This window comes from Onthophagus taurus, chromosome 2 (assembly GCF_036711975.1).
Source record: "Onthophagus taurus isolate NC chromosome 2, IU_Otau_3.0, whole genome shotgun sequence".
In the NCBI taxonomy this organism is placed as follows: domain Eukaryota; kingdom Metazoa; phylum Arthropoda; class Insecta; order Coleoptera; family Scarabaeidae; genus Onthophagus; species Onthophagus taurus.
This window is the reverse complement of record NC_091967.1, coordinates 23094145-23114934: the sequence shown is the minus strand read 5'-3', so window position 1 is coordinate 23114934 and position 20790 is coordinate 23094145. Positions and strand designations below refer to the sequence as shown.

Sequence of the window (20790 nt, the reverse complement as noted above, 5' to 3'; positions counted from 1 at the left end):
GGAACACAAATTCTACTACAAGCTCGTTAACCGCAACAACTTTAATATTTGCTTTTGAAGCTGGTGCTACCGTGGCTGCTAACACCATATTAATCCTCGTTTAGAGTATACATATTCCGATTTCGAGGCCTCGGGTATGTTCTATATCGTTATTTTTCGTCATAACTACCTTGTGCCGGAAGCAGGTAATTTGAGCGCCTGCTGCTTTCCTTGGATGTGGTAGCCGTTTCTCAGTCTTTATATCCGGAATCCAACCCTGATTCTCTGTTACTCCTTACAATTATAGTAGGTGGTATGCGTAGCCGGTGCAAGACTTTGCAATCAGCAATAAGTTATTCAGAATCACCACACGGTGATGGTTTGATCTGCTACTGATTGGCGTTAATTCAATAAAAAAATTCACTCTAGATTTACCATAGATATTCAAGTAAATGTGGGTACGATCTAACAATGTAGAAAATTGAACGCAACGCAAAGAGGTTAACAATTTGGTGCCAATTAGAGGGAGCTTGTATTAGGTCTGACGTGTACTCTAATAATCAACTCAAAAAGCAACAGCTCACATCACTGGGAACAATAAGGAAGAATAAGCAGCAAATACGTACAACATACGAAATCAAGATGTTCGCACTTCAATGTTTGCCATCAAAGAAAACATTACATCATATTCTCTACTTTACATCATGATGACACCATATTAGCACAATCTGGCAAGAAGAAACTGCCTGAAATTATCTTAAACGAATTATAAGCTAATACAGCGTAGCAAGAAACAGCCATCGTTGGCCTCTAACTTTGTTTTTCTTATGCTGCAGAAGTATATGCTCAAGTTATATTATTAAAAGACAGAATACAAAATGTCAACTTAAAATGGCGTATATTTCTGTAAGTTCTTGCCAATTTCTGCCCTTTTTTCTTGTGTTTCTTGAACTCACAATTCGTCATTAGATTTATATTAAGTTATAATGTTAAAAATGTTTATGTCTAATAATACTGCTCTTTGCTTTTTGCCAACAGAGTTGAAGCTGTTTTAAGTTTATGTTTATAATTTTCAAATAAAAATTTTTGGAAACTGTTTATTTATTTCATTCCACTTACAGATAATCAGAAAATGATGTTTTGCAAATGATTGGACAAATTTCCAAATGTTCTATATCCAGAGTCAGTTTGCTTTTGAAGTAAAATAGATTAATTTAGAATTAATATAATTTTATTAAAGCAGTTTTGTCTGAAGTTAGAACAAATTGAGCTATCAGAAAGATGCATTTTTCAAGAGGACAACAATGCAAAACATATGGCCATAATTGTAAAGGAGTGACTGCTATATCCAACCCTAAAGTTTTAGATTATTCACCGCAGTCTCCAGACCTTAAACCAATGGAACATCCGTGAGAGCGTTATGACAGAGAGGTTCGATAAAGCCTTTTGAGCATTTTTCTATAAGGAAAAAATTTACGAAAATCTTTTTAGGTATAACAAAAAATCTTATGGAATTTGTGGCAACAAAAGTGTAGTCTACAAATGTAAAAGAAGAATATACAACTATTGCTCTGGTTTTAGACAAAATGAAATATGTGAAACACAATTGGCTCATATGTGTTGATTTCAAAATGGTCAACTTTCTTTTAGGCCAACAAGGTGGTTATACAAAATATAACTGTTTTCTTTGCTTGTGGGACAGTAGAGCTAAATATCAACATTGAATTAAAAAAGATATGCCTTCTCGGGAAGCGCTAGTTGTAGGACAACAGAACGTGATAAACCCACCTTTAGTATCAAGGGATCGTATAATTTTGCCTCCGTTACATATAAAACTAGGACTTGTAAACCAATTTGTAAAAGGTCTTAACAAAAATGGAAATTGTTTCCTTTTCCTATCAAAAAAGTTTTTAAAAAAATGAGTGCAAAAAAGATAAAAGCGGGAATTTTGGACGGGCTGCAATTAAGATCATTAATAAAAGACTCAAATTTTACAGATACTATGACAGAGATTGAGAAAACGGCATGGAATGAGTTTGTTTGGCTTGTTAAAAATTTTTTGGGAAATAAGAAAAGTTCTGACTTTTCTCAACACGTCGAACAACTGATGAGTCGCTTTCAAAGGCTTGGATGTAACATGAGCATACACTTTCTTCACAACCACCTGGACTATTTTCCCGCCAATCTTGGGGACCTACGTGAAGAACAGGGCGGCTATTGGCTGAGTATTGTTGGAGCATTCAGAATATAAGAGAAAAAGCTATTCTAAAGCTATCTGAATTCAGTTTTAGCAAGAAAATCATATAAGAAAAAGTTTTTTTCATTATAAGAATTAAATAAATTAGAATTATCTCTAAATGTATAGCGTTTTATTATTATTATTGGACTAATATTATGTAACATAACCCAATCATCAGATATACTGTTGTGCAGTGTTATTAATTAAAGTAGCCTCTTTTTAATGCAACAAGCCGTTTTGAAAAATCGTTTTTAGTTTTTGAGAAATAAATTTTTGAAATGATCGACAATTTTTTCGAATTTTGCAGTTTTCGCCGATTAAGTTTTAAAAATTCGTATAAAATTCGTTTCTGGGAATATGAGTATGAAAATTTCCCAAAGTGTTAATAAAAGTGTCCTCTTTCCAACGAACCAATCCGTTTTAAAAAATAAGTTTTACTTTTTGAGAAAACAATATTTGAAATTTTAATAAAATTTTCGATGTTGCAACTTTCATCGATAATATTCAAAATTTGCTATAAAATTAATTTCTTGAAGGATCCTTGTGGAAGTATCACCAATTATTAATTAAAGTATCCTCTTTTTAATGCAAAAAGCCGTTTTGAAAAATCACTTTTAGTTCGTGAGAAATAAATTTTTGAAATGATCGAAGGTGATGCCGAATATCCGGCATCCGGCTTTTCGCAAAATCACTATCCGTTCCATCACTACTATAAGGGAAAAATTTACGAAAATCTTTTCAGGTATAACAAAAAATCTTATGGAATTTGTGGCAAGGAGATTAAAGAGGTGCTTTTCCCAAAAAATTTTATCGCAATTACTACGAAGTTCCACAGCTTTGAAATATTTTTTTATCATCGAATGTAACTGTTATTATCATGTAATATTATATCTATGAGTATAATGAACTATGTTTTACAAATTAAAAACTATTTGAAAGAGATAACATTTCATTACATATTAACGATTAAATTATACAGAATCATTAATACATTCAGACGATAAAACAAGTATTTTTGTTGCACTAGGCATACTAATTGTGGATTGATGGTCTATAATTTATGCAAATAGCCAACAAATCCGTCGATTAGCCGACACGTTTACTAGCAGCTAGACTACAACGAACGAGATGTCGTTTAATGCATGTGTTATAGAAATTATAATACACAATTTAAATTCCATTAAAAAAATAGAACTTATTGCTTAATTTTAATCGAAAGATTAACTTTTATTTACATCTATACTTCTTGGGAAGTTAAAAATAAAGATTTCCCTGGATCATTACAACAGAGGTAACGCTTTCGCTTACGGTTTCGTAATTATGTTAATTTTTGCTTTATAACATTTTCTAATAAACCTTTTCTGCAGAAATAATCAAGCGTGAGATAAAAATGTATGTTAATAAAAAGTTCAAATTTTATTTCATCCTAACTATATCGTGGATTTAGTAGGTGTGGAAAGTACAAAGACAAATGACCTGTAACCATTACTAAATGACCTCCTGCCGGTCTTTTATTCCGTAAAGTAATAATCGCTCGTCAAGTCGGTTTAATGTCTTTTACGAGCGCAGCTGCGAGAGATCCCTCCGCCGAAGTCTCAAACAGAGAAAGAGTGTCTTCTTGTATATTATTCCTGCTGATGTGAAGGGGGTTCTTTCTACGTTACGAGGTCCCGCGTCAGTAAATAGATAATTAGATAGGCCACCGGCCGTGTATGTTCTCGTTGAGCATCGTGACCAAGAGGTCAACAACCAACAACCCAACAATTATCCTTCGACCTTCAACCTAATATTATGTAAACTAGAGCTTTTATCAATACATCAAAGAAAAAACACAAAAAACGGTTTAAATTAATGTTCTCCTTTTTGTTGTTTTAAAAACGATATTTTTAGTTTTGATTCTTGAAAGGCGAACATCTTGACATTTTCCAAAGTTAATGTTAGATAACCGAGGTACTAAAGTTGAGTTATGGGGACATTTGGGCTGTTAAAAATAACTGTCGAGGACGGAAATGGTTCTTTACAGAAATATGATAACGGCTAAAACAACGGGTTTCAATCTTTTTCAAGTTCAAAATTTGTAAAATTTATTTTAATAACATGAATTTAAATAATTCTTACCGCTGATGATTCATACAATTTCTTGAGTTCCTCATAGAGCCACATTTCAACGGCCAGCCGTTTTCTGATTAGACTCATCTGATGGTTTCCGTATTTGGCGGTCAAAAACTTCTCCCTGCGTTCCTTGATCTCTCCCTTTTCTTTGAAGTTTACGTGAAGTCCGGCCTTCGATGGAGACCTTTCCGATCTAACATCAGCCAAAATGCCGCTGCTCGGCGTCGTTGTTCCATTCGTATACGCTCCTGTAACACCACACTCCATCTTTCTTGTGTGTTTCTAGAAATAAAAAAAATAACCATCAAAATTCAACAGAAATGTAATTACATTTCAAACGTATAATAAAATCGTAATAGCAATTATTGCGTTAGACATGCAATTTACATTAATGTACACGTTGACGTGATGTGATTAGAACCGGTCTAAGATTGATGTTCCATTTCGTGCGTGTTCTTGCGTTATGATCTTAAGACACAAAAGTATTGCATTAAGTAGGCAGTCTATAGATTATAAGCTAAAATGGAATGTCATAACCGATGTGTTAAGAAATAAGTAAGTACATAATATATATGCTCGAATTTAATACGTTTTTTGTATTTATACATTATCGAATGTTTTAAAATTGACCAAGTTTTTGATGCATAATGTACTATACTCTATTTTTTAATTTGGAGAAATAAAATGAAAAGTCACGTTTACACAGTGTAAGTTTTCAAAGCTATTTCCACATACATATGTCCCACATAAAATGCAACATGTCAATATAATTCTTTCGTTCGGCTAAACCTGAACGTTTCTAGTTCTAGGTCTAGTAGTCTTAGTTCTAGTTTTATACTAGCGCTATCACAAGAACTAGTGGTGGAATGGATATCCGGCAACTATCGGAACGTACGGCCGGTTTTAAAAAATGATCGGATAGGCCGGATACCGGATAGTTAGTTATGAATTAGTATCTCTTTTAGGTGTTGGACAATGCAGATAATAATCAAGTTCAACCCCAATAGGACTTTTTTCATTGAATACAACTTATTTATATCAGGTTTGGCATTAGCCTCATTGTAACAATCTCAATACGATATATAAAATCTTTTGTTGCAGATTCGTCTAGTTTTCTTCTCTTAGTTTGTAATTCGTCATCACATTCATTACTAACAGAACTGTCGCTGTTATCACTTTTGATTATTAACCATTTAGTCCCACTGGTGTGAATACGCGTGTTTAAAATTATTTTACAGCCATATACTTCCAAATTTGCATCAATTCTTTTCTATTGAAAATTTCTGTTCAAAATATACAATAGAAATAAAACTATTTTTACTGCATAAAATTCTTTAAAATTTTGACATTTGCAAGGTTTTAGTGCATATTTTCCTCATATATATCTTGAAACGCGAAATAAAAATATGAATTCTGAAAATACGTCTTGAAACATTCATAGTGCAAAAACACACCATTGGGATGTATGATGAATGATGAGATATAAGAATTACATCATCTTTCGTATTATCAAAAACCAGTTTAGACGCATTTATTCATTATGTATGGAATCGGGTATCTAGATTAATGTTATTAATTTATTTTTATTAATAAACAATTTTTACATTTTTTTCAAAAATTTTTTAATGTAAGGGTACAAAAATCTTATGCCATCGTAAAGAGAAAAGTAATCTCTATCAAATGAGACTAACGAAAAAATACATTGCCATTTAAAAAAATGTAAGTATTATTCGTTACTCATTTGTTTTCTGAATTAAAAACAATTGAATGCAGTCTTATTGTGGCAAATAAAATATTAAACAACTTTTGTATAAATGTTATTTTATAAAGTTGATACTTACCAAGATATATGCTATATTTCATACATAATGGGCACCCTGTATATTAAACTTCATACTAAACTTGGTGTTTGTTAGTATTATGTTGTATTACTATTATTATTTATTTATGAGTAATTTATTACTTAGTTAATAAATGGCAATCAAAATATCTTTGTGTTGTTGTTCGATTATCTTACCAGTGGTGTATTTTTGCACCATCTCATATCTCATAACACATTTTTTTTTTCAAACGTCTGTGTACATTTTTATACTTTACGCTCCACCTTATCTCATGAAAAATTGTAAGAAACTGATTTTTTTAAATATCAAACGGTTAATTATAAGTAGGTTAAGTATCCTCTTTTAAATGTAACAAGCCGTTTTGAAAAATCACTTTTAGTTTTTGAGAAAAAAATTTTTGAAATTATCGATAATTTTTTCGAATTTTGCAATTTTCGCTGGTTAAGTTTTAAATATTCGTATAAAATCCAGTTCTTGGAATATGACTATGAAAATCTCCTAAATTGTTAATAAAAGTGTCCTCTTTCAAATGAACCAACCCGTATTGAAAAATAGCTTTTAGTTTTTGAGAAAACAATATTTGAAATTTTGATCAAATTTTCGATGTTGCAATAACTTTCAAAATTCGCTATAAAATTAATTTTTTGAAGGATCCTTATGGAAATGTCACCAATTATTAACTAAAGTATCCTCTTTTTAATGCAACAAGCCGTTTTGAATAATCGCTTTCAGTTCTTGAGAAAAAAATTTTTGAAATTATCAACAATTTTTTCGAATTTTGCAAGTTTCGTCGATTAAGTTTTAAAAATTCGTATAAGTTCCATTTCTTGGAATATGAGGATGAAAATCTCCCAAAGTGTTAATAAAAGTGTCTTCTTTCCAATGAACCAACGCGTGTTGAAAAATAGCTTTTAGTTTTTGAGAAAACAATATTTGAAATTTTGAAAAAATATTCGATGTTGCAATTTTCATCGATAACTTTCAAAATTTGCTATAAAATTAATTTTTTTAAGGATCTTTGTGGAAATATGACCAATTATTAATCGAAGTATCCTCTTTTTAATGTAACAAGCCGTTTTGAAAAATCACTTTTAGTTTTTGAGAAATAAATTGTTGAAATGATCGAACATTTTTTCGAATTTTGCAATTTTCTCCGATTAAGTTTTAAAAATTCGTATAAAATCCTTTTCTTGGAATATGAGTATGAAAATCTCTCAAAGTGTTAATAAAAGTGTCTTCTTTCCAATGAACCAACCCGTTTTGAAAAACAGCTTTTAGTTTTTGAGAAAACAAGATTTGAAGTTTTGATAAAATTTTCGATGTTGCAATTTTCATCGATAACTTTCAAAATTCGCTATAAAATTCATTTCTTGGAGGATCCTTGTGGAAATATCGCCAATTATTAATTAAAGTATCCTCTTTTTAATGCAAAAAGACGTTTTGAAAAATCGCTTTTAGTTTTTGAGAAATACATTTTTGAAATAATCGATAATTTTTTCGAATTTTGCAATTTTCGCCGATTAGGTTTTAAAAATTCGTATAAAATCTAGTTCTTAGAATATGAGTATGAAAATCTCCCAAAGTGTTAATAAAAGTGTCTTCTTTCCAATGAACCAACCCGTTTTGAAATATAGCTTTTAGTTTTTGAGAAAACAATATTTGAAATTTTGATAAAATTTTCGATGTTGCAATCCTCGGATCCTTGTGGAAATATCGCCAATTATTAATTAAAGTATCCTCTTTTTAGAGTTGCTTCGTGAGTTAAATAAGCATCAAAAAAGTTCATTTTGTATCTTGGATCCAAAGCTCAGCTTTCTTATTAATTTCATTTTTATTCAAATATCGCAATAATGTGGCAATGTAGGGTATCACTTCAGAAATGTACCAGAAATTATAACCATAATGGCCGGATAGATATGGCTGAGGGGGATGCCGAATATCCGGTATCCGGCTTTTCACAAAATCACTATCCCTTCCATCACTAACAAGTACTAACACAAGACCTAAAACTAGAATCATTCGGATTTAGCCGTCTTGAAAGACGTGCGGCTAAATCTGAATGTTTCTAGTTCTCCGTCTAGTGTTAGTTCTAGCAACCCTTCTTTTTTGCGCTTCAATTTGAAAACACTCCTCCGAATTAAATTGGTTGGTAAAGTTTTGAAATGTAATTTCCTCGAATTTAACTTCGTTCTTTTATAGTACCTAGTGATCACGTCCCGGTTACTCTAGATAACCTGATTTAAATTTTTGCACTTTTGTTTCGCTTCCAACTTAACAATAAATATGCAACGTCCCGCTTAATTGGCTTTTGAAGCACCACTCCCATAAAATGGAAAGCTTTCAAGTCAAGCTTTGTGCAGTACGTAAATTAGCAATTTAATTTCCAGGAAATTCGATCACTACTAAACTATTTCTGGTACACCGTTTTTACAGGATGCGTTAAATGAATTCTATACTTAGATATACATACTTGTAAACGTTTTAAACTCTGAAATCAGTGAATAAGTATATTTAATTTATTAATTGAATTTAATCACATAATTGGATCGCTGTTAATAGAATTTAATTTACCTCAACACGAGCTGTGTAACCGGTGTTATTAGCAATAATTAATCAATTACGTTTTCCTTTATTCCGAGTACTAATACACAACGTAATTCTGTTCCGATTGAACGATAAACAGGGAATTGTGGCAACAGTAGGTTGTCGTATATTGATCTTGTCATGATTAATTTATTGTTAAGTTGTAATTTCACGATAATATATTTATTGGAAACATGGCAATAATTTTATAGCATTCCAATCGAAAATAGGTTATCAATGATTTATGAACTACTATAATTTCCAATTTCTGAAATTCCCATTTTATAACAGTCTTTCATTCAACCAATTCATAACAAGTACTAAGAAAAATAAAAAAAATTTTAGTTTCCCACAATTTCTATAGTTAGATAGTAATAGTGTTTGAAAACCTCAAACAGAAATCACAAAGGAAACACTCTCTGTGTGTGTTACTCCTTATTGCATTGCAAATTATTAATGAGGTCTCCCACGGCAAAGGTTAAGGTAACCGGTGAGGTTATCCGCGTCACGATCCACAAACTCCACGGCTACTGACATGACTCAAGGGGGAGACTCGCCGTTCGTTGTTGGTAATTCTTGAGTAAGCCAAGTAATTGTTGGTAGGCTAATCCCACATGGCTCTCGTCCGACTACGAAAAAAGGAAGAAAGAACTCGTAATGGGCGAGAACCGACTCGTTTCTCGTTATGATTTCGCCATAATAGGCCATTTAACGAACGACTCTAGCGCCTGTTGAGTTTAAGTGAATTTAAACGATTCCGGTTTTACATCCTAATTAAGTATTTTGAGTAAGCGCGGTATTCGGGTGGTCATGAAATTTGTTAATGACCTTTGTATGCAAATTGTTAAGGAAATTCTGTGATTTTTAGCGATTAAATTTGATGCACTTTATAGAATTTCTTTAATTTACATTGTATCCTAAACACACGAACACTTTAACAGAGTTGTCAAAAAGATTTGCTTAAGTTAAACATTGATTAAGCATTAGTGTTTAAAATGGCCTCTAATTTTGAATTTGATACTCGAGAGACGTCTTAAATTTGGGTTATTCCTTTGAATTTTTTGTGATTTTTGCATTTTTTAGTGCTGATGCCTCCTCCTCATTCGCCCTTGCTACTATCGCCTAGTGATTCAACTCTTTGTATAAATGATAAAATTAATTTTATACATTTTTGTATATTTTTTCCTTTTGACACAGGTTTCTGTTCTCACTATAAAATACAATATAAAAATCTGTACACGCTATATAAAATAAAGCATATCGACTCGGAGTCTGCAATATCTGCTAACTGACATTCTTGTTCAAACTGGAATTTAGGGGGGTTAAAAGAAACATCGAAGTGTGCATATACTATCAAATTCTCTTAAAAGAAAAAAAAATGCGAACGATTCTAAATCAGTCTAATGCAATACCTCCTAATATATTCACGCTATTATTGCGCACAATACCTCCTAACTACCGACAGTGTAGGAATGGGTAAACAACAGCCACTATGGGATGCACCAGCTTTCAGAACACAAAAATTAACAGTTAGACAAGCTGTAAAAACTTGCATAGCATCAAATAGACAAGCTTTTTAATGAACTGCCCAAACTACCATTGCACTATGCCAGGAAAAGTTCCTCAAAACTGTTTTTGGAACTTAGTGTATAGAACTTATTGTAAAGATAACAATTTAAAAGGATTTAAAGACAAAAATTTATCTATATACACTCTCAATATGTGTTGCTCTTACAACACTGGAAATCTTTCTGAATACATTAAACATAGAAATAGAAAAGACCGAGCTGGTAAAGAAAAAGAACTTGACAAAAACATTGCTATGAACAATGAATGAATTGCTTTGTGTGTAGATCTGGAGGCTGTAAAATTAGCCCCGTATTTAGAAGCTGGTGCTTTATATTATAAAACAAAACTATGTACTCACAATTTTATAGCTTATGACCTGAAAATCCATAACGCTACCTGTTATTGGTTTTCAGAAGATCACAACATTGAGCCAAAAGCTTCAACTTTGGTTTCGTGTCTACTAGATTATCTGGAGAAAAAATGTGTTCCAACTAATGTACCAATTATAGTTTACTCGGATGGATGTACATATCATAATCGCAACAATATTATGGCTAATGCACTTCTTAACTTTTCTATGAAGCATCAAGTGACCATTTTTCAAAAGTATTTAGAAAGTAGACACACCTTTATGGAGTGCCATTCTATAGATGCGATTCTGTACCCAGCTACTACCTTTCTGTAACCAGAAAAGCACGTCAAACCCCTAAACCTTCTCCAACTTTTCCTTGACTGAACATTTTAGATACCCATCAATTCGCCCTGGCAGACAAAACGATGATCCGACGGTTACCGATATAAAAACAATAAAATACGAAAATGCAAAAAATCAAGTAAAACTAGATTATTATGCCGAGTGGATAGATCTACCTGTCAGAGCAAAAGAAGTTCCAGTTATGTTATAACTAAATGTTCTCGTTTGCATGCTCAAAGATGCTAAATTCCTGCAAATAAATGGAAACATCTCCAGGAACCATTTTACGACAATATAGCTCACTTAGCATTTTGTTTTCCGTTATGCTTTTACTATAAATACTAAATAATATTAGATTTATTACTTTCATGTTAAAAAGATAAACAAATAACAATAAACACTAACTTTATAGTGTTTATTTTTACTTTCCCCTCTTACTTTTGTTCCTTAGCCTTGTGCCAAAAAATTCTGTTACATTAACTTAAATACAATACTTCCTAACTCGTAATAAAAACATAATGAGACACCATTGGGTGTTTATTTTTTTTTTTCTGTCATAAAGTGTATAATAATAACTACAAAATATAATAAATTTAAAATTAATGAAAAGTTAGTCTAACAACAGTTACATAACATAACATAGAGTGGGAAAAAATATGCATTGACCATTACATAAATATTGAAATGCTCAAACACAACATCAGAGCAGAAATTTATGAGCAGAAAGAATGAGTATTTGGAAGAATAACAGACGCGAACATTTATAATGATATCATGTTTCACAACCAATAGTAGAGTTTTTTAGAAAAAATTGTTGTTTCATTTCTCGTTGTCTAAACTCTTTATAAGTTTCTATAGTGATACAATAATAGCTTTGCAGCAGAACCATTTGTTCGCCACTCACAAACCTGTATTTAAAAGTAGCCGAACACCGAAATTCGGGCTTTCAAATAAAACATACAATTCAAGGATTTTAATAGCACTGTATTCACCACAAAGTAAAAAACATGACTAATCTTATTAATGGACTTTTTGTTCAACCAATCGTTGCAACATTAGATATGTGCTATTCAATCACACTTCTATGATTTGTAGTAAAGAGCGAGTGGGAAGTCCCTCACTGATTTTAACAATCTGCCGCTTTTAATATAATTTGCTTACCGAAACATGGCTATCTCCGAACATCACCAACTCTGAGTTGCTGCCTACTACATTTAATATGATTAGAAATGATGATAATCACCGTCTTGTAGATAGAAGAGTGGGCAGTGGTGTTCTTATTGCTTTCAGTCAGCAAATCAAATTGTTCAACTGTGATGTGTCCGAGATTTTAAATCTTGCCCCGCTGATTGATGTAGCCGTGGGTAAATGTGTCTATTTCTCGATCAGCATATTTATTATTACACTATACATACCTCCTGATTTTCCGCAGGATGATTTCGAACTGTTTCTTGATTCGCTTAGTATCAGCTTGATTAGGAAGAATATTATAATTTGTGGCGACTTTAACCACTTCCGTTTTGTGATGTCAGAGAATAGCCTCGATCGCAAATCTTTCCTTTTGATGAACTTTGTTGATACTTTAAATCTAGTTCAACATAATCATATCTACAACTCTAGAGGTAGGATACTCGATTTAGTCTTTACAAACTTTGACTACGAAGTAACTGCAGAGCGTGACGTTGCACCCTTATTTACAGAAAACTTTAATCATCCTGCACTGAACTTTTCGTTTAAATCTCAGAATATTGATGGTGCTCTAGCGTTTCCATCTAAGAACAACCTTCGTTTTAACTTCCAATATCCTTATTATGGTCATGTTATCTGGTCTGATATATTGATGTGCTCGGATATTAATATTGCTGTGGAAAAATTTTACTATAACATCTATAACATTATTGAAAAACATGTACCCAAATGTAGCTTATCGCCATCGAAATTTCATCTATGGTTTACTGGAAGCACTAAACGTCTATTGAAAGTACAGGAGCACTACTTTAAGAAGTGGAAGAGATCAAACGATTAAAAAATGACTTTACCACTGGCGACGACGCGAGTCGTCTCCCAAGTTTTATTATTAAAGTTTGTGCACCCTTCCTCAGCAGACCTTTAATCTTTATATTTAATGTATGCTTAAAAACTAAAACTTTTCCTGTAATATGGAAAAAAACTCGGATAACGCTGGTTTTTTTAAAAGGGGGACAGATTTAGTATTGAAAATTACCGACCTATAGCATTTTGAACAATTGCTCAAAGATCTTCGAGATGTTGCTATACTCCAGAATGAGCTACTGTGTTCGCCCATATATATCTGATCATCAGCACGGATTTATGACTGGTCGTTCAACTATGACTAATTTAGCAGAGGTAACGCAGTTCATCAGCGAGCACATGAATAAACGGCTAAACGAAGGTTGCAACATGGCATTCGAAACGTTAAACCTTTTCTTAGAAGATGCACGGCAAAACCCATATTACAACACGTTAAGTGTACACAATTTATGTTTGGCAATGGAATCAAACAATTAGGTGTTTTTGAAGCTTAACAGAAGGATGATAAAATGTTCTTTAAAGGTTTGCAACTAAATAACTATTGAAAACAAACAATGAAATAGATTGCCATGTGAGCTGCTACATTCTATCCAAAAACATTTGTAAAGAGCTTTTTATTTTCTTGGATTTAATCCAAGATTTTTATCCACATAAAAGGTTTCACAAAGGATATAGTTTTGATTTTAAAGATGCAATTACTATTGTAAAGGTTTATGGTTCTGGTTCCACTCTGCAACCAGGCTTAATCAAGAATCTTTGTAATAGCAAACTTTTTGTACAGTCACAGGAAAATACCATGTTTGGATTATATATTCTTAACAATTAAAATTCGATATAAACTAAAACCGTTTATTGACTGGTTCAAAATACATATAGTTTGACCATTTAAAATGGTCAAACTTTAATCGCAAATTCGACATAAATATTCAAATACTAACTTATCACTTTGTTTATATTCATGATGTTTTGGTAGTGAGTAGGTGTGTATGTGTCGCGAAGGAATCAAGTAAAAATAGAATTTCTACACTGAACACAGAGTTTAAAATACGGAAAAAGTACAAATGGGAGGATATTGGTTGGCTCTATTTTCTAAGCAAACATCTAAAAAACCTTAAGTGATAGAATTATAAAATACTCCGTGATATATTTTACATCATCAAAGAGCTAAAGCTTCATATCTCCGGACTGTTGTAGTACTTAACGTCTGCACAGACTTTACAACTTTCGACATATTCAAATGCGTAAAATATATTTCCAGAAAAGAATATTACAAAGTAGGGTAAGTGTAATATATACCTACAAGTATTTGACGCAAGTGGTTCATTAAAATTGTGATTAAAACATGTGGTGTTAGTACTCCTACGTCTTTGAAATTCTATGTGTTGGCGTTATTCATTCTGATTTCGATCTTAAATATTTTCAAAATGGCCTTCACTTCCGGTATAGGAAAAGATTCAAATTTAAATTTAATATATGTTAACTTTGTAAAGTGAGTACATAAATTATCAAATTTACATATTTCAAAATGATTCGGAATCTTATACGTGATATTTCGATTAAACTACTTATAAACAACACACGAGCTTGAAGATAGAAATTTTAGATTTTATGCCAGATGGTAGTACCTTTTATCGAGTTATCGTTTCGGCTGAAATCGTCCATAAGATCCTTATCGGTCTCGTTTTTTACATTCTAGCCTTCATGCTGTTAGCTATTTGGAACACTTTAAAATTTGGGGATCTATTACACGCTGTTTCTTGTGAAACAAGGCTGTAAATGTGGTTTTACGGTTTATTTTATGACAGAACACCACCACATTGTACCAGTATTATTAGAAAGGGACTGCATGAAACGTTCTCGGACGATGGGTTGAACAACGAGCTGATGCCTCCATCACTTGACCTCAATCGCCAGTTTACTCACCCCCGATTTATATGTATTTATGTGGGCGTATTCAAAAGTACACCAACCTGACATCGAGATTGTAAAACAGTTAGAACAAAAAATACGAAATCCTTTGTAGAAATACGCTAAGAAAAGTTTTCGTACGTGTTAATTTAAGATATCGCTTTGAAACGTGTATTGAAGGCAAAGCGGTATTCTTTTTATTACTATGATCATTTGTACATTAGTACATACGATAGTTTGGTTTATTCATACTTAAGTTACGCCTAAAAATGTACTTCAATAAACCACTACATTATCTGAATCTACTTAAAATTAAAATCTACTGAAGCCAGTTTCAACAACATACCTGTAAAGATATATAATAAAGTATTTGCCTAAAAGAAGTTTTTAGAACAAGAAATTATTAAAAAATATAAATAAAACCAAATTAATATTTAGTTGCATCAAATACTGCTTGCAGCCGTCTTTGCATTGTTCTAGGATTCAAGTAGGCACTTCTTTAAACCCTCTTAGTAGAAAACTTTATTTTTGCGAACGTGCCACAAATTCTCGATAAAGTTAAGATCTGGAGATTGTGGGGGATGCGGTAGTACTCTAGGAGCTCTGTAAAGCATCCATTTCTAGATAATTTTCGCACAATCTCCCCATCTAACCGCAAACCATGACATAACCTGCTCCATACTTAAGAGTAACTCTATAAAATTACTTTTTTAATTCTTTTTTCGGTTGTATTGAAATAACCATTTTAAGTACATCGGATCCAAACAGATAATACTTACTTTTATAAGAAAGTATAACTGTTTTCTAAAAGGACTTACAGGTCTTCTCTTCACATTTACCTTACTAATGAACTACTTTTTCCAAGCAAATCTTCCATGGTAATTCGCTTTTTGAAGTACTTGTCTTAGACTCTGTGTGCCGATGTTTCCGAACTGTTATAGCTTTGGCGCTTATCATAGGTTCCTACCTGCTAAGTGCCTCATTCGTTTTAATAATAAAACTTGGATTTGATTATCTTCTTTCTGTACTAAATAGACAGCTGTCAGCTTCAGCATTCAAGATGCTCTTCACTTTCACTGCACTTTCGTGGCCAGACACTTCAACTGAGGTAACAATGTCGTTATCATCGAAGATATCATCCAACCATTCAATGGTGTTACACCGCAATTCGAGGTTGCCCTCCTAAATTTTTCTCCTCCATCCATTTCTATCTTCTAAAGCTCTTTTCCAGTTTATAGCTCCTAACATGTCCTGAATTTCCCAACCGATCTCCTGCCTTCAGGCTGCCCTACAATATCTTCTTTGGTACTTTTTCATCCGGCATACTTTGGACATACTCTCAGATATGCCCTCATCCTGGACATTCGTGGTTCATCCGCATGCTCCACATGTTCCCATCCCATTAGTTTTCTTTAGATTTTCCTCTCTAGTGTATCCAATCTCTCAGCGTTTCTTTGTGTAAGTGTCTTCGTCTCTACTCAATACGTTAATACTACACAGATCATGGTTTTACGGTCAATATGGCGCAATATGTTTTATTTGCTGCATTTATACTCTTAATTACCACTTTTGCTTCGAAAATTTTATAGCACCAATCATTTTTATCGATATCCAACCAATTCAACAATCAGATTTAATAAAGAAACCCAGAAACAAATTGGCATAGTTTTGCCATCTCCTTTACACTTTTAAGTATTTCTGCAACATTTTCATTCTCTTATTTTGCAATTTTTTTGTTGTCAGGTTAGCATGAAGGAACATCATCTCCAATTCTTTATCATCCAAGGTTACGTTTTTGAAACAGCTTAAATCTTGCTATTTCCAATTATGATACTGTTCAAATATGAGCAAAGTAGAGGGAAGAATCAATGCCTTAAAATATTTCGTATGTAATGTAATTTAGTAAAGAATGAACACGCAGCTTTTGAAGAATATTTGTTGATGTATTCAAGCCAAATGTTTTAAACTGTTTAGAATATGTCAATAAGTAAAATATGTAGTATTGCGCAACCAAGCATCCGAAGCACAATCAACCTATCAACCTTTGCATTCTACAAGGTACATACTTGGTAACACAGTAACTTCTCAAGGGTATTTTGAGATGACTCAAAATTTTTACCTGCTGAATTTCAACGTCTAGCGGTAGAAAATGACGACTTGTGGTCCTCAATATTGCTCCTCAATATGGAGCAACATGATATACTGCGCCATTTTGCATGGCTTCTTTAGAAAACATCAAGATTAACCGGCCCTAACTTCTTCTTATGGGGATAATTGAAGACTAGGGTTTTCACAAATAGACCTCAACCGCTACGAGCTTTCAAAGACAACTCAAGAAATTGGAATAATAAACCAAGAGATACTGTTACAAGTTACAGAAAATTTTCAATCCCGACTAAAACTATGTTTAGACAAAACATGGAGCAATTTGGAAGACGTTATTATCAAAAAATAATTATTGATGTAAAACTGCATTACATGTTTTAATAAAATATATGTTTTTAGCATTGGTCGTTTCATTATTATAACCATGATATCACTCTAAAAACTGTCACTGCTTATTGCGCTTTTCTGTACTTTAAAACCTGGAGCAGCAAGATAACGATTTTCGAAGTAGAGCTTTTCAATTTATGCTAGGTTCGTCACAATTACAGACGTCTTCTTTAACAAAGCAACTATTGTATACAAAATTCAAAAATTTGACCTTGAAAGATTTTGGAGCAAAACTTCCTTAACATACACCTTCCCTTGAATAGTCAGATCCCTTATCCCATGTCTTGACGTAAAAATTTGTAACCATCTAGTGCTGGCTTTAACGTCTAATTGTTCATTAAAATAAAGAGCTTTTTCACATATCATGGGTTTCCTTAAACTATGCCTCTGGGTATACCATAAATACAACTCATCGTCTTAACGACTTGTCTTTTACAGTCCTTGTTTTCTTACGTTTTTAATCATCTGAATGTAGCTTAGAAACAAAATTAAAAAATATCATGTTTCTTCTTTATGATCTCCCACTTCTTTCACCTTTCTCGAGTCTAGTCAAAATCTCCACAATTCTTTCAATTATAAGAAATGTATGTTTTCTTTTTATATCTTTCTTGAGAACGATGTTATAATGCAAATTGAATATAGAAGATACAGTGCAAACAAACTACGGTGGGGCGAACAAACGATGGGGATTCCCCGACTATTGTTTGGTGCATTCAGATTCAACGCCAAGCGATGTCAGCCATTTAAAATTCATTAAAAATCTCAAATATCTGATTGATCTCAAGATGTACTTTGATAACCTCCTAAACTGAATAAATTTATGTTCCTTTTGATACTTTTCACTTATCACCCTCAACGTTCTTGTTACCCTCAAGCGATTAGAATTTCTATTTCAATATTTACTACATTAACTTATTAATTAAGACATTAATAATCTTTAAAATTAGAAATGACCGTATTCGTTGTTTACCCTTCATATAAATTTAGCTTCCGAAACTCATCTAAAGAACCACTTGAATTTATTTATTCAGCAAGACCTTATTATAAATCGTATAATGATGCCTCATCATTTCAAAACATGTTCTTTAAACCATATAAATATTAGAGATGATCAAAATTGCCACAAATTTTTTCCAGATAGTTACTTTTACAAATTTATATCAAGTTCTGTTCATAAAATCTTATTGTAGCTACATTCTATTGGGTTTATTGGTGAAGAAATTCTGACAATCGGAGTTTGAGCTTGACAACAATTTAACGATCATCAGAAGACATAAAACGCTTTGTTGCGTCGTAAATTAGAAAGAGTTGGCAACAACATCCTGGCTAGCACGGTGTATTTTTACTTTCCAGCCGGAATTTCTTTCTATAGACGTATTTTTACCACACGTAAGATTTATTTATTCGTTAACTTCGAATTCTTGGTTCAAGCAAATTATTTCCTCAAAACTTTCTTTAATAACTGAGCAATTGATTAAATTGTTAATCACCCGTTTTCTAAATTTTCTTTTTAATACCGCACATATTATATCGTATAAATACTTTAGTTGACCACATACTCGGAATTCATAAATTCATGTGTAATACTTTGATATTTAAAGTTAAAAGGAAATACACTTCTAAAGATAGATATTTATTATTTAGATATTATAATATTGAAAAGGCCGCACAAAGCCAATCATAAATCATTCAACACCATCGAGTTCGCGTTTCAAATGCCGATAAAGTAAACTCTACAGACGGATCCATCCGGATTTCTACAAGATGTTGAAAGCCGGATTAGATGGATTTATAGATTTGTGTTGACGTTGCTCCTGTGCTGGTGGCCCTAATACTATGTTGCTTGTTAGATGGGAATTAACCCAGTTCGACGGTATCGATCTAGCGAGAATCCGACCAAGTTTAATGTGCCTCAGGTTATATTTTAAATTATGGTAACGTTATGTAACGCAGATTATTACTTCTGAAAAACCTTTTTGAAAAAAGAACAACACATACATTAGTTCAAGGTCATTTTAACGTTTTAAAATTCATTATTCGAGTTGAGTCTTATATTGGAAGATTTGCCAGCAGTTTTGGAATAGTTCCAAGTAGGTATATTGCTCAAAATAAAATGTTCTTTGAAAATATATGTTTTTGATACATTCTTTCATGGTGTTAGATCATTGTATGAACGTTATTCATCATGGGTTTTGTCAAAAAGTATCTTGTATTAACTCAACCATAAACGCCAACTTACAAATTATAAATTCTTTATTAGATGTTAATAAAACGACTACTATAGAACAGGGAGAACAAAGAGAAAATGAATAATTAAGAATGATGAAAAGTACAAAATTGTAAATAAATTAAAAGGTTTCGCGTGTTGTAAAAAAATGAATTCTTAAATATTCGTAACGGAAAAAACGTAAAAAGGAATATACAACCAAGTAGACAATATACCTACTATTGTATGGTGAGAATTAAAAGCACAAAAACTTTTGTGAATAATATATGCAAATCCATTTTTTACAATACTAATTGTTTCTTCATATGATATTTATTCTGGATAATGACCGTTATGCTGATTTACATAAACTGTTTAATATAGTTTAAACTTGTGACATATCTAAATATAAAAAGGTCGATGCCTAATATTAGCAATGTGTTATGAATTTGGGGGTAAATTCATATAAATTATTATTAAGTGGTTGAGAAAATATTGAAATCGTGTTTTCAAACATTTCGACTATTTTTAGGTTTTCGTTCGTAAACAACATAACCCAAAAACGCAATTAACTGCAATGAGAAAATTTACGATATGACTATTGCAGTAAAATCATAGATTTATATCAACTTTTCGGCTAATTCAGTTAAACGGAAGTGGTAATTGGTAAGCCAAAACGGCTTTTTACACCGTTAAACATAATTTTTAAATTTGCAACCAACAGTTAAAGCGACATAACCGTGAACAATCTACAAACGCTACACTAATGGTTTAAAGTTTGCGCAAATCCCTATTTCAATACGACGTGATAATTTTTTTCTGAAAAATCAAATCATATAAGCATATTACTTATAGCTAAGAAAAACAGATAAACAGTCTGATCATATAAATCTTTTTTCATAGAAATTTCTTTTTTCACTTTAAATTAAGACAGACCCAATGTTAGAAAATTAGAAGTTAGCCACTAATTTTTCTAGCCCCCAATTAGCTAGGATTTTACATGTATAGGTAGTATTTTGATCATAACCTGATTTTGACGAACAATATCTCATTAGAAAGGTTCGATTCGAAATCTGATTCGAATTACGTTGAACGCCATAATATTGCGAATGTG

General features: G+C 32.2%; 1 protein-coding gene across 4 annotated transcripts in view; it reads right to left on the bottom strand.

Moving 5' to 3' along the window:
• Positions 1-20790, bottom strand: part of LOC111415984 (protein phosphatase 1 regulatory subunit 14B) — a 112793-nt gene that overhangs the window by 34971 nt on the left and 57032 nt on the right. For all 4 annotated transcript variants that reach the window (XM_071194512.1, XM_071194513.1, XM_023047895.2 and 1 more), the window contains exon 2: positions 4337-4612. In XM_071194512.1, the coding sequence (XP_071050613.1) occupies positions 4337-4612 (276 nt within the window). The remainder of the gene's footprint in view (positions 1-4336; positions 4613-20790) is intronic.